At 34.1% G+C, this 22,176-nt stretch overlaps 4 protein-coding genes and 1 non-coding gene across 10 annotated transcripts; 3 read left to right on the top strand and 2 right to left on the bottom strand.

The window, feature by feature from the left end:
* LOC109362693 (pentatricopeptide repeat-containing protein At4g32450, mitochondrial) lies at nucleotides 1,702–5,592 on the top strand. 6 transcript variants are annotated; one of them, XR_002109434.1, is made up of 4 exons: nucleotides 1,703–1,845; nucleotides 2,259–4,498; nucleotides 4,964–5,190; nucleotides 5,483–5,592. XR_002109434.1 is itself a non-coding variant. In XM_019608668.1 (4 exons), the coding sequence occupies exons 2-3, from the start codon at nucleotides 2,348–2,350 to the stop codon at nucleotides 4,481–4,483; spliced, it is 2,106 nt and encodes a 701-aa protein (XP_019464213.1). In that variant the 5' UTR covers nucleotides 1,703–1,845; nucleotides 2,259–2,347; the 3' UTR covers nucleotides 4,484–4,498; nucleotides 4,964–5,592. The 6 variants fall into 6 exon arrangements, 3 of the variants coding, with proteins under 3 accessions (XP_019464212.1, XP_019464213.1, XP_019464211.1); XR_002109433.1 differs by having other exon boundaries at nucleotides 4,964–5,157; nucleotides 5,191–5,592; XR_002109435.1 differs by having other exon boundaries at nucleotides 4,964–5,055; nucleotides 5,089–5,592.
* Nucleotides 7,289–13,578, top strand: LOC109362844 (serine/threonine-protein phosphatase PP2A catalytic subunit-like). Its single transcript, XM_019608891.1, has 11 exons — nucleotides 7,289–7,580; nucleotides 8,942–8,998; nucleotides 9,312–9,395; nucleotides 10,547–10,618; nucleotides 11,265–11,336; nucleotides 11,741–11,781; nucleotides 12,139–12,205; nucleotides 12,502–12,693; nucleotides 12,789–12,878; nucleotides 12,960–13,067; nucleotides 13,160–13,578. Exons 1-11 carry the CDS (start codon nucleotides 7,503–7,505, stop codon nucleotides 13,223–13,225), a joined length of 927 nt encoding a protein of 308 aa, XP_019464436.1. The 5' UTR covers nucleotides 7,289–7,502; the 3' UTR covers nucleotides 13,226–13,578.
* Nucleotides 14,184–16,231, bottom strand: LOC109362695. The gene is made up of 2 exons (XM_019608671.1): nucleotides 16,123–16,231; nucleotides 14,184–15,021 (listed from the first exon to the last, which is right to left on the bottom strand). The coding sequence occupies exon 2, from the start codon at nucleotides 14,985–14,987 to the stop codon at nucleotides 14,325–14,327; it is 663 nt and encodes a 220-aa protein (XP_019464216.1). The 5' UTR covers nucleotides 14,988–15,021; nucleotides 16,123–16,231; the 3' UTR covers nucleotides 14,184–14,324.
* On the bottom strand, nucleotides 17,425–21,133 carry LOC109362694. Its single transcript, XM_019608670.1, has 3 exons — nucleotides 20,912–21,133; nucleotides 19,364–19,747; nucleotides 17,425–18,257 (listed from the first exon to the last, which is right to left on the bottom strand). Exons 1-3 carry the CDS (start codon nucleotides 21,087–21,089, stop codon nucleotides 17,566–17,568), a joined length of 1,254 nt encoding a protein of 417 aa, XP_019464215.1. The 5' UTR covers nucleotides 21,090–21,133; the 3' UTR covers nucleotides 17,425–17,565.
* On the top strand, nucleotides 21,197–21,268 carry TRNAG-UCC. Its single transcript has one exon. It is a non-coding gene; the product is annotated as a tRNA-Gly (tRNA).

Genomic DNA, 22,176 nt, shown 5'->3' on the forward strand with positions numbered 1-22,176 from the left:
TATGTCAGGTTGGACTTCACATGTCACCCCTTGTGTCCATAAATTTATTGAGAGTGTCAGTGTGTCACTTAAACACCACTGCGATATTTTTTTTTTTGAAGGGAACCTCCCGCAACTCAAACCCACGATTTGCTTTTTAGAAAATCTAAAATATTATAAAGGTATTTAAGTTTAACAAGTGACACGTTCAATAAATTAATGGGCCCTATGGATTGCATGGCAAGATGGTGTTACACTATAGATAACTTCAACCCAGGAACAAATTTCCTTGCCCCAGCAACAGTTTTCAGGCCTGAATCTACTTTACAGTATCAAGAAACAAAGTCAACCTGTGAAACTTTACATGTTAGCATGCTGAAAGTATCGAAGTACCTCAACAAATCCACTAAAACATGTAATGTAAAATTACTTCAGAAAGTAAAACAAAAAATAAACTGCGGACATGCAACTTCACAAACTATTAACATATCAAACACTAAATCATTTGATCAAGTTGATATTTTATTTTCATTAGAAGGTCATATTCAATGTTAGTTAGTATTATATATTAATTAGACTCGTCCACTTAAAAAAACATTCCACCCCATGCGTCATATCTCATCAGGCCAAGCAAGGGAGAATATCAGTTTCATTATCAATAATTGAAATACATTTAAACTAATAAAAGGAAAGGAAGTGCTGTGCACACATGAGCTAAAAAATTAAAACTTTTTTCAAGAAGCACACCAAGGAGCTGAGACTAAAAAACAACAAAAATCATTGGTGACAAAGGGTATCCGCTGGGAGTGAGTGAGGAACTGGTTAAGTATGTACCTCATTCGTCCCTCAATATTGATCGGGTCAATTTTTTAACCCGAACGAGTTCAAACTAATATAGGTCAAGATAGAGACGAGTCCATGTTGGAAAAGGACAAAATGACAAACATATATTTTTTTCTCAAATATTTAAGTCTGCACAATTAAAATTATCACAATCTGTATATAAACTCAACTAAAACCTACATCTCTCATATACATCAGTATATAGACCACAAACTGTAAATTGCATCTTTCAAACTATCAAAATCACGTCATTGAAAATTGTAGAAAACATTGAAAATTTCAAAACAATTTAAAGTGTCATCAACGTAAGCTGAAATCTTCTTGTAAATGATAAAAAAACACATGAAAATTGAAATAACAACAACATGTCACTACTCAAAAGTTCATACAAAAATGAATAAGTGAAACTTAAATTTGAGTTTACACAAAGTACACAAATACTAAAAATTAATTGGTTTTCTATCAATCAAGATTCATGGTTGCATGCTCATCTTGATATGTATCTCGAACCCGTCCTTTTTTTTACGACAGCTCTATCTCTTTTAATCGGGTCTGTCTTTTTATATCTATTTGGATGAGTCAGATCTGTCCCTAAACCATCGAGTTGAGACGAGTCTACGGGTCGGGTCTTATTCATTCTTAGTATCCACGTTCTCTATGTTCCAGATTAATAAAATTTTGACAATTTTATATAAAAATTTACTTTTTATTTTATTTTTGTATAAATATCTGATTTACCCGAGACACAATTTGAAACATGTTATAATATTCTACAAGAAATGATTTGCGCATGTCTTAAATATTGTGAAAATTAAAAACAAAAAAATGCAAATGAAGTAAATGTTTAAATAGAAATAAACGGGCTCTTTCTTGGGTTTAAGCCCACGGGCCTACTCTCAACACTATACTTTGTCCTCCATCTTCTCTTTCCTCTCATCCCTTGAAAGTGAATAATAATCAGAGAAATTCTCTCTAAACCCTAAACTCCTCAATTTGTACAATTTGCCATGCCGCGCCACCACTGTATGCTACTATCCTCTTCCATTCCACACATACTCTCAAGTTATTTAAATACTCTTTCTTTTCTCAATTCATCATCATTATTCACTTTTTCAATAGAATAGTTGTTTCTGTCTCATGCATATTGATGATAGTAGAAAGGAAATGTTATTTAAGTTGGAAAAAGCTTACAGTTTTAGAGGCTATCATGATTCTGTTGCCATTTCTTGTTAACATTGGTGTACATGCTATTTAGTGTAGAAATTAAATCCTTAAAATTATGAAAATGGGGTTTTAGTTTAGTTTAATTTAATTTATCTTTCTCTATTTATTTAAATTACTTTGATTAAATTTATTTTGCCATTGGCATAATGCATTGATTTATTTATTTGTTTTTCATTTTTTTTTTCATTTTCTCTTTCCTCTGATGATGGCAGGTCCCAAATAGGTTTGTGAAGTCTTTACTTTTGACAGATTAGGTGGATTCTTACTTTTTTTGAGCTGCTACTTCTGACACAATCGATCCATGTTGTATTCTAAGAGAGCGTCACTTCCTACAATTAGTTCTCTTAGGAAGTTATGCATTCAATACAGGTGTTGCACACGCAATGTTGCGGATTGTGTCAAAACGATTAATGCATTGAGGGCTATTAGCACTGCCGCCGAGAAGTCAGATTTTCAGCTTTCTGGTGCTTATCAGACAGATGATTCTTTGGGCTATCAGCAAAATCATGCTGGGTATTATCAGGGAAGGTATAGTAATGCCGATTCTCAGAATCCAGTACAAGGTCTGGAATATGTTGCTCAAGCAAATACGACAGCATATAGAGAACAAAATCAGCCGGGCCTAAACCAGAACTGGGGTTATACAGGAGGTATACGTAATGATCATTGTGGAAATTTTGGTGGGTCTTATGGAAATAATCATGGTAGTGCAGGGAAATTTTCTCATGGAGCTGGTCAGATTGCAGATGCAGGTCATATAAGTCTTTCTGGAAATGGAGTTCAGAACAATTTGGTTGGATATAATGGGACTGTCAATGGGTACCATGGTCAAAGCAACACTAAAATGCAACAGAACTTAGTTGGGGATGATTTTAATAATTCAAGGGGCTATGAGAAGCATCCAAATGCATTTGTTGAGAACCACAATGGGACACAAGAACCTAGAAAATGGATGCAGCCCCCAAATGCATATAGTTCACCCAGGATGTTTGAGTCTCAGAGAAATCTTAACGGAAACCTTACTCAAAACATGGGTTACTTTCAGCCATCACCAAATGATCATTACTCGAGGAGTAATGAAATGTCTCAACAATACTTGGGTTCTGGACAACATCAGCAGAATCTAAAAGATGATCAGTATCCTCCACACTTAAATACTGTGGATAGATCAACTGGTGCCTCTTATCAATCAAGTAATGCAAATCTGGATGGTGGACCAGCTGATGCATCTAATGTTGCTCCACATGGTACGCTCGAGCAACTAGATTATTTCTGCATGGAGGGCAAAGTGAAAGAAGCAATTGAAGTTTTGGAATTACTGGAAAAACAACACATTCCTGTGGATTTGCCTCGATATTTGAAATTAATGAGCCAGTGTGGTGAGGCTAAATCTCTTGAAGAGGCAAAAATTGTACACAAGCATGCCTTACAACATTTGTCGCCTCTCACAGTCAGCACATATAATAGAATATTGGACATGTATTTTGAATGTGGTTCTGTAGATGATGCAGTTGAGGTATTCAATAACATGCCAGAGCGCAATTTGACTACTTGGGATACTATGATAATGCAGCTCACCAAGAATGGGTTTGCAGAAGATTCACTTGATCTATTTACTCAATTTAAAAAGTCTGGATTAAAACCTGATGGTCAAATGTTCATTGGGATCTTTAATGCATGTAGTATGCTGGGAGATATTGACGAGGGAATGCTGCACTTTCAATCCATGAACAAGGATTATGGCATTGTACCATCATTGGCTCATTTTGTCAGTGTAGTAGACATGATTGGCAGTAGTGGGCATCTTGATGAAGCATTTGAATTCGTTGAAAAGATGCCAGTGGAGCCAAGTGTTGATGTATGGGAGACTTTGATGAATCTTTGTAGAGCTCATGGGAACACTGAGCTGGCAGATCGTTGTGCTGAACTAATTGAGCAGCTGGATCCTTCCCGATTAAATGATCAATCAAAGTCTGGCCTTTTACCTGTAAAAGCTTCAGACTTGAATAAAGAGAAAGAAAAGAAATTAGCAAGCAAAAATCTTCTAGAAGTAAAGAGCCGAGTACATGAATATCGAGCAGGAGATACTTCTCATCCCGAAAATGATAAGTTGTATGCTCTGCTTAGAGGTATGAAGTCACAAATGAAAGAAGCTGGCTATATTCCTGAGACAAAATTTGTGTTGCATGACATAGACCAGGAAGGCAAAGAAGAAGCTCTTCTCTCGCACAGTGAGAGACTTGCTGTTGCTTATGGTCTCCTTAGCAGTTCTGCTCGCTCTCCTATCAGAGTAATTAAGAACCTCCGTGTCTGTGGTGATTGCCATAATGCCCTGAAGATTATTTCTAAGCTTGTAGGCAGAGAACTAATCATGCGAGATGCTAAAAGGTTTCACCATTTTAAAGATGGGATATGCTCTTGTCGGGATTATTGGTGAACAGCATGAATATAGGTACTGTCTTACTGCTATCCCCCTTGTTACTTACTGGATAGATCAATGTTTTCTAAACAGATTAAGGAACTTTAATCTTTACAATCCATACGGGGTTTATGATTAAGATTTGCTCCTTTGGCATTTGGAAATGCTCACTTATCTCCCTAGATATGTCCCTATTATTTATTTGTGAGAATTGTGGCTTTGACAACATTATTTATTGAGCATAATATTTATGCATTGTAAGTGTGAAGTTTTATATTCCACCATTCATGTATATTACTTATATTTAAGGGGGATGATAATTAAATATGAATGGTGGATAATATATTGACAGTGTAAACATTTTTTTCCTCTTAATTATTTGCCACTTTGCAATATGATGTTAATGCTATTACTGTAATGCTGTTTTCACTTTTCACCGATATGTTTGACATTTTGATATATTTGTGGCCAAATTCTCACTACAATCTTCTTATGCAGGTGTATCATGACTTCAAGCTGGATTGAATGGCATGGATTCTGATAATATAATAACCCCTCCAGCTTGCTCATGGGGAAATTATTCATATATCTCACTCATTACATAATCTTTATATCCCAAGGAGATTGGAATTTGTTTCACCAAGCTCTTCCACACTGAGGTGTATAAATCAAGCAGTGGGATGTGCATTCAGGTTACACAAGGAGTTATTATACCCCAAAAAAAGGTCACAAGGAGTTATTGTTGTTGAGTAATTTGATACAGTCCCTTGTTGTAGCTTCCATAAAAGAATGAATTACTATTGCACTCCATTTTCGGGAGGTGTTGATCTAACTTATATATAAGATTGAATTTAATCTTACCATTTCAGAATTTTTGCTAGCATATCTTCATTTAACAGTTAACGCAGCTGAGAATTGAACTTAGTTGAGTTGTTATAGTCAAACTTTTGAATCACAGTGCTAGCTGGTATGGACCTAAATCTTTGTCTGCTGAATATTTATATCTTTTTGTGGCAGGGTGGCTTGTGTTCCTCTTGTCAATTGGTGCAGCCGTGAACATTTGCATTACTTATAATTGATGTAATAAGTTTTTGTATAACTTATATATTCCTCTATTTCTGCTGCAATTTCATGGGTAGAGATTAGGAACATCAACCATGTCTTAGTAGTCCAACTAGGAGTTGGCTACATAGTCAAACAATACAGTAATGTTATGTCTTATATCATGAATGATAAATCCAAAAAAACTACACACTGGTGCTTATATTTTAACACTAGTTTAGTCCTTTGTTTTCTTGAAGCACATGCGGGTCAGAAATGATAACTGGATGGGGCATTCGTGTAATGGGCCATGTAAGGTTCATGGTTTAGAACCTTGAACTTCACAATCAAACCTGCGTTTCTTACCCGCTCAAACTTCAGTCTTTAGATTCATAATTAACATTGATCCTAGTTCTAATTTCTAGTTGTTTAAAGACTAGGACATTATTTTGTTTGAGAAAGAAAATGGTGAGAGACAATCCAAAAAAGTAGTCTAAAATTAAGTGTTGAAGGATGGTTAAAATTTAAACCTATGAGGAAAGTCAATTTAAAAAACTAGTCTATTAAGTGAGAGAACATCATATCTTAAATACTAAATTGAGATTGTTGTGCTACTCAATGTGTGTCTCATGACATTTTCGTCCCTTTAAGTGACTACAATGATAACATCTTTCACTCTATTTATACTGAACAAGTGATAACTCTTTCTCTTTTGTTGCTTTCATTCGTCTATCAATATTTGATTATATATCTTAATTCAACCTATAGATAGTTTGTTCATGATACAACTCTAAAAGAAAACGTCATTTATTAGGACTTGAACACATGAAACAACTTAATACAAAAGATTAATCTATTATATGAGATAACCTTATGGTTAAAGTAATTAATTTATTGAGATTGATATTCTAAAATTCTTTATATTAATCTATTATAAAGTTCATATCATAAATTTATCATGGATAATGTGTGTAAAAGTGGATAGAAATTAAACTCATGTAATTTCTTATCCGGATGTTTTTTCTCCATAATATTTCACATGCACTAATTGACGTTCTGTTAATGCTGTTTTAACGAACTCGAACCAAGCTGTCCAAGAAATCCATAAGCAGAAAATTTACGTTTTATGTTTTAACAAGAATATAATTGCAACTTCATTTCTTTCATATTTTGAAAAATATAATTGGAATCCCACTTGTTCTAGAAAAAACTTTCTGACATTTAATCAGAGTCAGACTGTATTTTATACATTATAAATTAATCATATATTACCACATTTGTTTTTCATCATACTAACTAATTAATGATGTATTTAAGTGATACCTACTTAATTTTCGAATAAGAACTAACTTTAGTTCGTACAAAAAAAAAAAGTTACTTTTCCGACTTAGAAAGTTAAATATCTCAACAAAAAAATGTTTGCATGATTGCTAATGCCTATGGCACGATAGTACATGAGATCTAGTAAACCAAAGTTATAGTATATTAAATAACATAATATATAATTGAGAAAACTTTAAAAATGTAATATCTATTTATTTTCTTTTTTTGAAGAGTCAATATTATAAAAAATGAATGGTAAATAATGTATTAATAATATATAAAATTATCACATATTGTGTATATATTTTTTTCTCAGAATTTAAACTAAAATTCATAAAAATTAAATTTATGATGTGTACTAAATATCCGAATTGAATCACCTTAATCCACTGTATGACTGTAATAACCTTTCTGGTTTTTGTGGTATTTAATCAGCACTAGCAAATCACAATTATTTATTTTTATTTTCATTTTTGGTCCCAAAAAAAGAGTGGTTATCGAATAAATCGAGAACCAAGGGAAGCCTCCAACCCCTTTGGTTTCTCTACCTCCACTCCTCTTCTCTCTCCGAAAACCAGAAACAAAAAAGAAAGAACTCACAACAAACCAAAAAAACTGAGATCTAGGGTTTCCACCATTTCGAAGAAAGAAGAATTAGGAAGAATAAGCCATCATGGATTCGAATTCTCATGGAAACCTCGATGAGCAGATTTCTCAGCTCATGCAGTGCAAACCCTTGTCCGAGCAAGAGGTAATTCCATTTCCCCTTCTTTATTTTCCAAAATATGCGGATCTTGTAAACGAAATCGATCTAATGTTGCTTGTTTTTAGGGAAATTGAAATCTAGCTTCTTTTCAGGAAATGCAATGGCAATTGCTACGCTTTTTGTTTAAATGTTTCGTCAGATTTGTAGGATTCAACCTAGTGAGTGATTTGTGGGTTTTCAATTTTTTGGTTGGTGGATTCTTGTAGCTTTTAGGCCCAACTCAATTTATTACGATTAATTGACTATTAGGCTTTTCCTTCTTTGAAAATGAGGTTTTTTTTCTGGCTACATGCATGTGTTCAATCATATGAATTGCGTGTCAAGCCCCTAAGAATTAAAAAAATGCATTTTCTGGACTCCTGCCACAAAACAGGGTCCGCTGCATTATGCATGATGTTTTTCTGATATAGCAGGCATTTGTTGACAAATTGATTTTTCCCATTTAAATAGAGATGATGCTAGCAAAGCCAAAGAGAAATATACCTGGTTCATTGAGTACTTGAGTGCAATTATTATTTGTTAATATATAATAAATCATCGCTACTTGTAATGCTATTCTTGTAAAGCTCTGTAATAGTCAATAAGTACTTTTCTTTTGGTTATATGCATTATTTTATCGTATTTGATGGGGGTGGATATTCAGTGAATTAGAGGAAAGTAAAACCCAGGTTCTTATATTGGGAACTCGTTTGTTTTTTTCTGATTGGATAACCAAAAGCTAACCAAACCAGTCCCAATTGGTTTAGTCAATTTGTTTTTGGCCAAACTTTTTTTCAATGAAAGTTCAGTCCCAACCTTACTTTTTTTCCATATATTTTGCCCAATTAGCAGAAAATAAGTGAAAATGTCCTGTGAGAAACACATCATCAAATATGTATAAACAGTGAAACTGGCCTAAAAGTCCCCATAGGAACAAGTTGGTATCCAATCATTTATGATTTTGGACCAGCTTCACAACTGAATAAAAAATTGACAGAATGTCAGTTTCAGAAAAGATTAGCCAGACATAACCAAATTTAATTAGTTAGGTTCAGTTTTTGTTTTCAGTTTAGTTTGGTTTGTTTTGGTTATGTGCAACTCACTGTCTAGTTTCCTTGGGTTTGCAGGGATAGTCAAAACCAATTAAAAATTACAATGAAGTTTTAGTTTTATTTTTTTATTTGCCCAATTTCTTTGAAGTTGTCAGTATGATAGTCTTAAGAGGGTTGTTCTTGTAATCTTTTGTTTTGTCCGATTCCTTTCCCCCTCTAAGTAGGCCTTTTTGCTATTGAGTATTGAACTCTTATGTGTTTCTTTCTTCTTTCAATGATCCAAATTTGACTTAAAATTTGCACTTTTGCATGCAGGTAAGGGCCTTGTGTGATAAGGCAAAGGAAATTTTGATGGAAGAGAGTAATGTCCAGGTTTGTTTGCTTTCTAAAATGTTTTTATTTTAAATTTATGTCTGCATGTGTTTTATCTTTCAGCTCTTCGGTTTTGGGGATTCTATGCATTGATTTCATCTCACCAACATTGGCTGCATTGTGCACCGTTTTTGCCGTCAATTTGTGTTAATCACCATTTCAGTAACTCGCGTTAACTTTCTGAGCTGTTCTGGGCAATCTATTTATGATGGTTTTGACTATGTTTTAAAAGTGCCCTCTTAGGGCTTCAAATTACAATGATTTTAAATTGCTGAAAAAGCTAAAGAGATATTTTGTTTGCCAATAATTGCAGCCTGTGAAAAGCCCTGTTACAATTTGTGGTGATATTCATGGGCAATTCCATGACCTTGCAGAGCTGTTCCGCATTGGTGGGAAGGTAGTTTTTCTTACATTGGATTTTATATTCAATATGTAGGTACTTAGATTCTGAAGACTGTATGTTTAATAGATGTATAAGCTAAATAATATTTGAAAACTCAGGAAATCGCATGAGCACTCTTTGATTAATTTCCAAATTATGTTTCATTTATTTTCTAATTTCACTTTGACCGAACCTTCCTTATTTAAATTTTCTCTGTGCAGTCGTTGCAACTGCTTGCTGTTGGATAAAATTTAGTAAATTTGATATTATCAACGAAATGAGTGTATCTAAATTTCCTTCGAAGTTACCTGTGTAGTCTATAACTTACTGCACAGACATTTAATTTTTTTGGCATGAATAAGCTGAAGGTTCAAATATTGTACTTTTCCATGGGTTATTTGTGTTAATGTCCTGTAATAAGAAATTGTGTGATCACAAAGGTCAAAATTATTTACTCAAGGAAGTTTTTATTTTATTTTCTTCGCTATTTTGATCACAAAATTGCTGTGATTTTAATATAATTGGTCCCCATGACCTTCTTCATATTACTACGTTCAATCAGATCTGATTCTAATGTAGCTACACTAGGTTAGGGAAAGATAGACATTACACCCACAAAACAATGGGATTGCAAAGAGAAGTATCTGTAAGCCATTAGATGCCAATTCCTTAGATAATCGACTGTTGGAATTTAAGTCAGTAAAAGAGATGAATGGAAATATTGAAACCTATGCAATTGATGTTGAATTGTTGATTTAGAAAAAAAGATACGGAAATGATACTTCTGTAGGATACTTCTTTTGCATGTGTTAGGATTTAATTGTAATTAAGATGCCCGCAAAGGGTTTGCAAAGCTCATTGAAGGACTGCCTTAAGGCTTTTTGGTTTTTTGGTCTATTTGACCAAGGAAACAGAAGAAAACCTTATATTTAATTGAATGCAATTCCAGTTGTTCATGGCAGCACTCATAACCCTTAGTTATTAAGCCTCTCTTTTTCTTATTTCAAAATTCAAATTTGAGCACTTATGTCATATTTGTTTTAGAATTGTTACATGGTTGAGCCATTACTTTTAGCATTACTTCTTGAAAATTTACTTATATTTTCTTGCGTCTATTAAACTTGATGGTGGAATACTCATTTCTGGCTTCAACTTTTTGTTGTTAGTGTCCAGATACAAATTACTTATTTATGGGAGATTATGTTGACCGTGGCTATTATTCAGTTGAAACCGTGACGGTAAGTGTAACTACTGTGGTTTACTTATTATCTTCTTAGAAGTTCAAATTGCAATGTTTTATTCTGTTATTTTTCATAAGTCTGTGGGATTATCAGACTTGGGGGTATTCTTGTAAATTTCACAAGCCTTGGAAGTGATTGAACTTTAATTGTTTATGTTGTGCTAGTAATTTGATATCTGTTTAGACGTGTTTAAAACTACATAGTTCATCAGCAGTTGTTTGTTGACATGGAAATTATCGATTTCTAGACCTTCATAGTTTGTTCTAATATTCTTTTCGCGATGGGGTATTCCTGTACTGATAATGATGCCACAGCCATGTTTGTGGGGTTATTTCAATTATTTGGTACCACTATAATAAAAGCATTTGTGATTTTACATGCTATCTAAAATGAAATTTGAATACATAATTGTCGCTTCTGTTAATGGTGCATTTATGTCTACTCATCATGTGGGATGCCATAGTAATACCCCTGCATGGAAATTAAAGTTAACATGATGGGATGTGGTTCATGACATACAAGATGATCGTGATACAAATTGTTAACCATTTTTTGTATTGCACGTTTTAAATGATGTTCATTTCTACCAGTTAGTATTTCTTTAATTTTGCAAATTTTTTGCTCTAATTAAGTCATAATGCAGCTTTTGGTTGCCCTTAAAGTGCGTTATCGTCAGCGTATCACAATTCTGAGAGGAAATCATGAAAGTCGTCAGGTTTGTTCTATACTTTATCATATTACCTTTCTGGTAGTTGTGAATTGAAGGTTAGACAAACCCTATTTCGTCCTCAGAGACATGATCTTTGTTCAGTATCAATTAAGTTCTCGATAGATTTCTAAAATCACTCTCCTTTTACCTTGTCCTTCCATGCGTATCAGAAGCAAACAATGTACTATCAAGGACACAATTGATACTTAATCTATTGGAGAACTAAAGTATGCATAAATTAATGATGATATTATTGACTTTGTTAAATTAATCGTTGTTATAACTTCTTACTATTAATTGAGTGACAACAAGCTATAATTCCTAGTATATATGTGCTCAAGTACAGATATATAGGTTAAGTTTTTATAAGTTTTTTAATGTTACCTGCTGATGTTAGCTTTCTGCTGCAGATTACTCAAGTTTATGGATTTTATGATGAATGCCTACGGAAGTAAGTGCCTGCTATATTCATTATTCCGTCTTTTGTTTTTTGGTGAACATTATTCTATCTTTGTTTAACTTAAATGTGTGATTATCATTGTTTTCAGATCAGTAATTTTTTGCTATTTTTTTGTGAATTTCTCAACCTTTTGTTATGCTTTATCATAACTATCCTTAATGTTCTTTTCCTGTTGGTGTCTTTCGGGTTTTTGCTAATATTTTCTTTTTGTGGTGTGAGATAAATGGTAAAAACAGTTTTCAACTTTAATGCTATTTTGTAGAGACATGATTGATAGATGGTAAAAACTGTTAATTTTGATCTTTGAAACTGTGGAATCCTGTTAACATGAATATTCTTATTTGGCAGGTATGGCAGTGCTAATGTTTGGAAAACCTTCACTGATTTGTTCGATTACTTTCCATTGACAGCATTGGTTAGTAAACTATTACATAATTTGGGAAAGAACTAAATATATAGCCTCTGATTGGATTTGTTGAATTGTTACTATATTTCATGTTGGTTAGATTTTCAATGTTCTGAACTCCATATTCCAAGTTTTGATCTTATTACTCTTAATCCAGTCGGGCTGTTTTTGAGTTGCATATAGTTAGCCATTTCTCTTATTTTTCATCTGTAAAACTATTCTCCTGTAAAATAGCTCTTTGTTCAGTATTCTCAACATATTGTCCAAGTTATTAACAATTTATTGTTGCTGAATTGATATTGAAGGTTGAATCTGAAATCTTTTGCCTTCATGGTGGGCTGTCCCCATCTATTGAAACCCTTGATAACATACGTAACTTTGACCGTGTACAAGAAGTTCCTCATGAGGGGCCTATGTGTGATCTTCTATGGTCCGATCCGGATGATCGTTGTGGTTGGGGAATCTCTCCAAGAGGTGCTGGATATACCTTTGGCCAGGTAATCCAATTCATTGTGTCAACCCTGTAATGTTTTCACCTATCATTGTCAATTTTTGTTGATTGCTAATGTGTGTAACTGTTTTCCTTTCATAGGACATATCTGAACAATTTAACCATACCAATAGCTTGAAGCTTATTGCTAGAGCTCATCAGTTGGTTATGGAAGGATATAACTGGGGTCATGTAAGTATGCGTTCTTATTTATATTTATATTTATATTTATAATCATAATGGTGATGGCTGATTTATGGTGCCTTGTTGCAGGATCAAAAAGTGGTTACCATATTCAGTGCACCTAATTATTGTTATCGCTGTGGGAACATGGCATCCATCCTTGAAGTTGATGACTGCAAAGGACACACATTCATTCAGGTTGAGCTTTATTCATTGCCGCCTTCTTTCCTTTCAGAACTTACAATAGTTATTAATAGTATGTTTGTCTTAATTATATTGTTTAATCCCAGTTTGAGCCAGCTCCAAGGAGGGGAGAGCCGGACGTAACCCGGAGAACACCCGATTACTTCCTATGATACAACTCTGGTTGAGTCGCTGTTCACCAGCATCAACTACTGCCTTGCATTTCGAAGTTGGGCTTTGTTGGATGTGTTAATTACTTGTTATAATTGAGTACAAGAAGCTGAGGAGCAGGTGATACTAATTAGTACCATTCCAACATGCAATGTATTAATTTTATTGTTTCTCCTAATTTCCTTTTTGTATTGACTTGTACCTATCTTCACCTTTCTATTCTCAATTTAGGATTCTTGTTATGGGGATGGGTCTTTGTAGATGGTTTCTGATGGATGCTTTATATATTTTTTTGAGAATATGTTCTGATAGGAACTCCTTTTCTCTTGCTTTTACGTAGTATTTTTTTCTTCTTTTTCAAATACTTTTATTAATACAATTATCTTTGATTGTTTCTTGACATGCATCTCGCTGCTCGCAAATGTTTGGAGATGAAAATAATGTTTTCTTCCTATATTGATTGGTATGTGACTTTTTTTTATAATAAAAAATGTATTAAAGAGAGTACTAGGGGTATTCAACCTAAATACAAGAGAGTCAACAATATTGGATAATACAAATGCACTATGCCGAAAGCCTCAATCCTAATGACTAATGCGTTATGGGCCAACCATAAAGGCTGAATGGTCGTTATCTTTAAAAGCATCCCATCTCTACATTGGTTTTTTGATTAAAAAAGGTGCCTAAAAATATTGTAATTCTCAATTTAGTATATGTAAGTTTAATGGTATAAATGTATCTAAGATCATGCTGTTCGATCACACAATTACTCCAGAAATTATGCTACTCTTCAAAAAAAGAAACTCTTGGATCAGCTATAAGTTTGCTGGATGGGAATAAATCTGCAATACAAAGGTTCCATTCTGTTATCAACTTAATGATATTCTCAGGTTCCTTTTAGCGGAAGTTAAACTTTTCATTAATTAGAATGAAACAAAAATTCCCTAAAGCTTGAGCATGTGAATTTGTAAAGAGAAGTTACTAATTACCAAATAAGATGTGAAAAAAGTCCAACTTTACATTATACAACGTTGATGCTTTTAAGTTACACTAAGTTTAAAAATTGATCAACTTCACAAGAGGCAAAGTTTAAGTACAATATTACATATCAGTTGGTAACCTCAGACCAGCTTTTATAGGCTTAAATGCAGCCAACACCACAGAAATCTTACATGCAAGAAATCCCATCATTCCAAATATGAGATCATTTGGTGTTACTTGAAGGTCTCCTGAGCTATACCTCACTACAAATACAGCAAAGCCTACAGCCAAAGCCACACTTGCTATTGGCTCCTTCAATCCTCCGAATAATGCTCCTCCCTTGTTACCTGTGATTAATTCTGAAGCTGGCAATGCATCCACAGATCTCTGCAACAACAGCAGATACACGAAGCCACCAATCCCACCGATCAAGAAAGCAAACCCAGTGTTTCCCCCAGCTAAGAAGGAAGTAACTGATGTACCAAAAAATATCAGCATAACATCATAAAATAGTAATGAGAACTTCAAATCTGCATATTCTCTCATGCTCTCTTCATTTGAGATCTTTGGACTTGAGAACAAAGTACTGTTATCGAGTCCTTTGTCGAAGAAGCTGACGGGATCAATCTGTTCCAGCTCACTCACATGACTATGCCTTAGTTCTAACATGGAGAGATCACTTCCTTCACCAAGCAACACATTGTCGATCAGAAAATGATACTGATAACCAGTGTACTGTAATTCCCCATCTTCGGATGGCTGCACTTCACAATTAATAACCATTAAGGAAACATGTCCTATGCGCCACTGACCTGATTTAGATCAATAAGAAGAGTGTTGTTAGGAAGCGAACTCATATGATACGAAATATTAATTTAGAAGTTTGACAAAGCATATATGTTGGTTGTACAATGCTTTTAAAAACTGGAATTTTAGCCTAAGTCAGAAGAGATATAAAAGATTAAATCTGTTTTTGGATCCTAAATAATTGTCTTTTGTTTTTTATCCCTAAAAATACCAAAAGTTATGTGTTTTCAGTTAGGTATATTTTTTACTATATAAAAAGAGTGACCAAAATCAGAGATTTATATAGGGTCAAGGTGATTGTTGATAGGAGCTGTAGTCGTTTCCTCCTTACCGGTGGGGCAAGGTGAATGTTGATGGGAGCTGTCTGGGCAAGGACAGGTGTATCAGGTTTGGTGGTTTAATCAGGGATACTATGGGAACCTGGACATAGGGCTTTTCTGGGTTTGCAGGTCACATCATGATCCTCCAGGCTGAGTTGTTCGCTATTTGGAGATGATTGACCTTGGTGCGGAACCTTGGCTTTTTTGGAAGGTGAATTGTGAACCAGATTCCTTACACGCGGTGACTCTTCTAATGAATATGGATGTGCAATGTTTCCATCTTTATGCTGCTTTTTTTGGTGATATCAGGGATCGGCACTCGGGGAATTGGGAAGTTCAGATTATTCATATTCTTCGTGAAGCCAATTTCAGTGCTGATGCATTGGTCAAATGGGAATCCAGTCACAACAATGCTTTTAATATCTGGGATTCTCCACCAGATTTCGTGGATCTTGCGAGACTTGCAGGCTCTCTGAGTGGTTCATCTCTGTTAGTTTCTGTTTTCTTTCGTGTTTTTCTTCTTAACATGTAACCAAAATATAGGGACTAAAGCAAACAAAAGCATTATCAGCAGAGACTAAAAGCATATTTAAAATTTTAAACCAAATATAAATGTACAAATGCTTGCTAATAAAGAATGAAATAGGGATATTTTCCTCAGTACTTCAAAATATCTTCTGGGAAGATAAATATGTGTTGATCATTTGTACTTAAAATTGTAGTGCTAGGTCAGAGATGATGTCTACCTAATCTTAATCACTTCAAAATACAAATAAACAAGAATAACATACCTGATTCAATACCAATCCAAAGAGCATCAACTCTTGCAATTTTAGGACCCTCGAAGATGAATTCATCAACAGAACCTCTTTGGAAATGAAGCATCTCAACATGAGTTATATCCCCTGATTCTGTAGAATGATCCATCATCGAACTCGCAGGTATCCTCTGCAATATGGAATTTCCATTTTCATCTGGTTGAGCTTTATTCATTGCCGCCTTCTTTCCTTTCAGAACTTACAATAGTTATTAATAGTATGTTTGTCTTAATTATATTGTTTAATCCCAGTTTGAGCCAGCTCCAAGGAGGGGAGAGCCGGACGTAACCCGGAGAACACCCGATTACTTCCTATGATACAACTCTGGTTGAGTCGCTGTTCACCAGCATCAACTACTGCCTTGCATTTCGAAGTTGGGCTTTGTTGGATGTGTTAATTACTTGTTATAATTGAGTACAAGAAGCTGAGGAGCAGGTGATACTAATTAGTACCATTCCAACATGCAATGTATTAATTTTATTGTTTCTCCTAATTTCCTTTTTGTATTGACTTGTACCTATCTTCACCTTTCTATTCTCAATTTAGGATTCTTGTTATGGGGATGGGTCTTTGTAGATGGTTTCTGATGGATGCTTTATATATTTTTTTGAGAATATGTTCTGATAGGAACTCCTTTTCTCTTGCTTTTACGTAGTATTTTTTTCTTCTTTTTCAAATACTTTTATTAATACAATTATCTTTGATTGTTTCTTGACATGCATCTCGCTGCTCGCAAATGTTTGGAGATGAAAATAATGTTTTCTTCCTATATTGATTGGTATGTGACTTTTTTTTATAATAAAAAATGTATTAAAGAGAGTACTAGGGGTATTCAACCTAAATACAAGAGAGTCAACAATATTGGATAATACAAATGCACTATGCCGAAAGCCTCAATCCTAATGACTAATGCGTTATGGGCCAACCATAAAGGCTGAATGGTCGTTATCTTTAAAAGCATCCCATCTCTACATTGGTTTTTTGATTAAAAAAGGTGCCTAAAAATATTGTAATTCTCAATTTAGTATATGTAAGTTTAATGGTATAAATGTATCTAAGATCATGCTGTTCGATCACACAATTACTCCAGAAATTATGCTACTCTTCAAAAAAAGAAACTCTTGGATCAGCTATAAGTTTGCTGGATGGGAATAAATCTGCAATACAAAGGTTCCATTCTGTTATCAACTTAATGATATTCTCAGGTTCCTTTTAGCGGAAGTTAAACTTTTCATTAATTAGAATGAAACAAAAATTCCCTAAAGCTTGAGCATGTGAATTTGTAAAGAGAAGTTACTAATTACCAAATAAGATGTGAAAAAAGTCCAACTTTACATTATACAACGTTGATGCTTTTAAGTTACACTAAGTTTAAAAATTGATCAACTTCACAAGAGGCAAAGTTTAAGTACAATATTACATATCAGTTGGTAACCTCAGACCAGCTTTTATAGGCTTAAATGCAGCCAACACCACAGAAATCTTACATGCAAGAAATCCCATCATTCCAAATATGAGATCATTTGGTGTTACTTGAAGGTCTCCTGAGCTATACCTCACTACAAATACAGCAAAGCCTACAGCCAAAGCCACACTTGCTATTGGCTCCTTCAATCCTCCGAATAATGCTCCTCCCTTGTTACCTGTGATTAATTCTGAAGCTGGCAATGCATCCACAGATCTCTGCAACAACAGCAGATACACGAAGCCACCAATCCCACCGATCAAGAAAGCAAACCCAGTGTTTCCCCCAGCTAAGAAGGAAGTAACTGATGTACCAAAAAATATCAGCATAACATCATAAAATAGTAATGAGAACTTCAAATCTGCATATTCTCTCATGCTCTCTTCATTTGAGATCTTTGGACTTGAGAACAAAGTACTGTTATCGAGTCCTTTGTCGAAGAAGCTGACGGGATCAATCTGTTCCAGCTCACTCACATGACTATGCCTTAGTTCTAACATGGAGAGATCACTTCCTTCACCAAGCAACACATTGTCGATCAGAAAATGATACTGATAACCAGTGTACTGTAATTCCCCATCTTCGGATGGCTGCACTTCACAATTAATAACCATTAAGGAAACATGTCCTATGCGCCACTGACCTGATTTAGATCAATAAGAAGAGTGTTGTTAGGAAGCGAACTCATATGATACGAAATATTAATTTAGAAGTTTGACAAAGCATATATGTTGGTTGTACAATGCTTTTAAAAACTGGAATTTTAGCCTAAGTCAGAAGAGATATAAAAGATTAAATCTGTTTTTGGATCCTAAATAATTGTCTTTTGTTTTTTATCCCTAAAAATACCAAAAGTTATGTGTTTTCAGTTAGGTATATTTTTTACTATATAAAAAGAGTGACCAAAATCAGAGATTTATATAGGGTCAAGGTGATTGTTGATAGGAGCTGTAGTCGTTTCCTCCTTACCGGTGGGGCAAGGTGAATGTTGATGGGAGCTGTCTGGGCAAGGACAGGTGTATCAGGTTTGGTGGTTTAATCAGGGATACTATGGGAACCTGGACATAGGGCTTTTCTGGGTTTGCAGGTCACATCATGATCCTCCAGGCTGAGTTGTTCGCTATTTGGAGATGATTGACCTTGGTGCGGAACCTTGGCTTTTTTGGAAGGTGAATTGTGAACCAGATTCCTTACACGCGGTGACTCTTCTAATGAATATGGATGTGCAATGTTTCCATCTTTATGCTGCTTTTTTTGGTGATATCAGGGATCGGCACTCGGGGAATTGGGAAGTTCAGATTATTCATATTCTTCGTGAAGCCAATTTCAGTGCTGATGCATTGGTCAAATGGGAATCCAGTCACAACAATGCTTTTAATATCTGGGATTCTCCACCAGATTTCGTGGATCTTGCGAGACTTGCAGGCTCTCTGAGTGGTTCATCTCTGTTAGTTTCTGTTTTCTTTCGTGTTTTTCTTCTTAACATGTAACCAAAATATAGGGACTAAAGCAAACAAAAGCATTATCAGCAGAGACTAAAAGCATATTTAAAATTTTAAACCAAATATAAATGTACAAATGCTTGCTAATAAAGAATGAAATAGGGATATTTTCCTCAGTACTTCAAAATATCTTCTGGGAAGATAAATATGTGTTGATCATTTGTACTTAAAATTGTAGTGCTAGGTCAGAGATGATGTCTACCTAATCTTAATCACTTCAAAATACAAATAAACAAGAATAACATACCTGATTCAATACCAATCCAAAGAGCATCAACTCTTGCAATTTTAGGACCCTCGAAGATGAATTCATCAACAGAACCTCTTTGGAAATGAAGCATCTCAACATGAGTTATATCCCCTGATTCTGTAGAATGATCCATCATCGAACTCGCAGGTATCCTCTGCAATATGGAATTTCCATTTTCATCTATCAAGCATAGGAGAATTCCAGCACTGTTGTCACTTATACTAGAGCCATATATGTTGCTGGTACCTAACTTGACCCTGAATAAAGATTTTGATCTATCCTCTTTTAAAAATGAAGAAATGTTTTCTAGTGATGTATTTGTGTACACTTTCACTTCAGAGGATGGCAGAAGACGTGAAGGCCTCACGTAGCTCTGAAAATCTGTGACACAAAGCACTTTGTCATCAGGATTCAGGAACAATAGAGATTGATGACTAAATTAAAAGCTTATGCAAGACCAAAGTACATCATTGGAATATTCATGGCAAAAGACTCTAATGCTCATACGTTGTTCGGTTGATAACCCTTTTCCCTCACCCCATTTTGTGGGAAAATAGAAACAAGAAAAAGAGAACCATTGCACATGAAGGGAAAATAAATGACCCAGGTCTTGTATTCTAATACAGAAGTGTGTGATAAGATCATAAGAACATAAGGAAGCTAAAAAAACGGGCAACCACAAATTAGGATAATGATGTAATGAAGTCAGATCAACCCTATAAATTAGAAAGTGGCGTGCTTTAAAAAATGAAAGCAAACCAGGCTACTAATCATTGTACCCTACAAAAACTGATTAGTTTTGTCATCCCTTAGGCCATGGAAACAGCTTCCCAAGTGTGTGACTCGGCTTAAAATCAAGAAAGTAAAATTCAGGCTTCTCAAGTACCATAACTTAAAATTTTCAAGTTTTACATAAATTACCTTGTTGACACACAAACCACATGATGTCATAACATTATTAGACACTCAAAGTCAACCAACTAGATGTGATTTGCCAATCCTTGCAATTATATGCAGCATCGAAAAATTGAAAGTCTTGATTAATATATCACCCCACAAAAGCAAATAATATAAGTATAAATGTATAATCATGATCATTGAATTTTCTAAGAATTGATCAGCTAGCAGAGTATACAATATCAAGAACAATTGTTAAGATATTGTTAAAGTAGGAAACAATGAAGCCCCAGAGATAAGGACAGACATATTGAATAGCATAGAGTAGTGTGAGAACTATTATTTTTTTGCTCTTGGAGCACCTAAGAATCTCTATGGCAACCAGCATCTATCATCTAAAATCAATCTAACCTAATTAGTAACTACAATTGGCTGAATTTCTGAAACCCAATTCCTAGTATCAGAGTCTACATGCTTCCAAATTCCTATTCCATTAATTACAAAAAAAGTTCCAAAACGTTCAAATATTCAATCAATCCCATGGAAAACAGGTAAACAAAAACAACAAAATTCATTTGAACAAATCTCTAAGAGTCCAAAAAAGTTAAAGATTTTTAATAGTATCCTTCGAAAATATTAAGTGGGCACCTTGGAAATCAGTAGAAGATTGTTTAGCTCGAATAGCAAAGCGTAAAGGGCACTTTAGGGTTTTTGTTGGATGAATAGGTGAAGAGGTTATTTTATGAATTCTCATATTCCTTGTGTAAACATGACCCATGCCCATTGAAATTGAAGGTATGATACTCCTCACAGGAATCACCTCCATAGTTCCACACACTGGAATGGAATTGCAATAACTCAAGTCCCAAAATTTGAAACAATGAAAAATACGTTAATAAAATAAAAGAAAATGAGAAACAAAAATAAGAAGTAGCGTTTGTAGTCCAACGGTTAGGATAATTGCCTTCCAAGCAATAGACCCGGGTTCGACTCCCGGCAAACGCAATTGTTTTTATTTATTTTTGCTTATGGCATCATTGTTTTCTTTATTTCATTTTAGCCCTTCAAGATACCTGTAATATAATTTTCATTATTCATTTTGTCTGTTTATTATGATGTTACCAACAGACTAGTTATTTCTAGCATGCTTAAGGGATTTAACTATGTAATATTTTTGTGGGGCTATTTTTCCTGTTTTTTTATAACTATCATTTGGTTTTATTTGTAAATACATTGACTGAGAAGAAAGAAACACGCTAATAAAGAGAAAGAAAAAATGAGAAGATTTTTAGATTGTTTGGTATGAGAGAAAAAAGAAAGAGAAGAAAAATAGTGAAATGATATTATCTTTTAAAAGACAAAACTACCCTTAAATGATAAAGAATAGAGAAATAATTTTTGTGCTCTTACCTGTTTTTTATCTTCTCCATCCATTTGTTCTCCTCATCCAACAAGAAAAGGATATGATGCTTGTTTACCAAAAAACAATTCTATTATGATGTAGAGAAATTTATATTCTATAAATAATTAAATGTAAATGTATTACCTTATTTAAATGTAGATATATTTAAGATCTTGTAATATATTATACATTTAAATAGACTAACATACTAGAGTTTTAAATATATAAAACATGGATTTTGGAAAATCTTTAAATAGATACATACGTCAAACTCACCTTTTTATATGTTGTATAAATTTGTCATGTTTAAGACAATCTCACATCGTTTGTTTCTACCCTTAATTAGGACAAAAGAATGAAGGTGATAGACCCTAGAAAAATAAATCAAAAGAGTATTTTAATCCTTTTGTTTTTATTTTTTGTGGTTATTATCTCTATGATTAAATAGGTAGTTCTTCTTTAAAAATAGTGTAATCAATTATAAGAAAAAAAATAATACAATGTAAAGCTT

The sequence above is a fragment of the Lupinus angustifolius genome, chromosome LG12 (genome assembly GCF_001865875.1).
Source record: "Lupinus angustifolius cultivar Tanjil chromosome LG12, LupAngTanjil_v1.0, whole genome shotgun sequence".
In the NCBI taxonomy this organism is placed as follows: domain Eukaryota; kingdom Viridiplantae; phylum Streptophyta; class Magnoliopsida; order Fabales; family Fabaceae; genus Lupinus; species Lupinus angustifolius.

Excerpts from the sequence above, each read along its gene's own strand:
- LOC109362693 (XM_019608667.1), top strand. The coding sequence starts at position 2,348 with ATGTTGTATTCTAAGAGAGCGTCACTTCCTACAATTAGTTCTCTTAGG.
- LOC109362695 (XM_019608671.1), bottom strand. The coding sequence starts at position 14,987 with ATGGTTATTAATTGTGAAGTGCAGCCATCCGAAGATGGGGAATTACAG.
- LOC109362694 (XM_019608670.1), bottom strand. The coding sequence starts at position 21,089 with ATGGAGGTGATTCCTGTGAGGAGTATCATACCTTCAATTTCAATGGGC. Across the intron at positions 19,748-20,911 it reads ATCTTCTACTGATTTCCAAG|ATTTTCAGAGCTACGTGAGG; the intron begins GTGCCCACTTAA and ends TTTGTGTCACAG. Across the intron at positions 18,258-19,363 it reads TTGGATTGGTATTGAATCAG|GTCAGTGGCGCATAGGACAT; the intron begins GTATGTTATTCT and ends GATCTAAATCAG.
- LOC109362844 (XM_019608891.1), top strand. The coding sequence starts at position 7,503 with ATGGATTCGAATTCTCATGGAAACCTCGATGAGCAGATTTCTCAGCTC. Across the intron at positions 11,337-11,740 it reads GAAATCATGAAAGTCGTCAG|ATTACTCAAGTTTATGGATT; the intron begins GTTTGTTCTATA and ends TTTCTGCTGCAG. Across the intron at positions 12,879-12,959 it reads AAGGATATAACTGGGGTCAT|GATCAAAAAGTGGTTACCAT; the intron begins GTAAGTATGCGT and ends GCCTTGTTGCAG.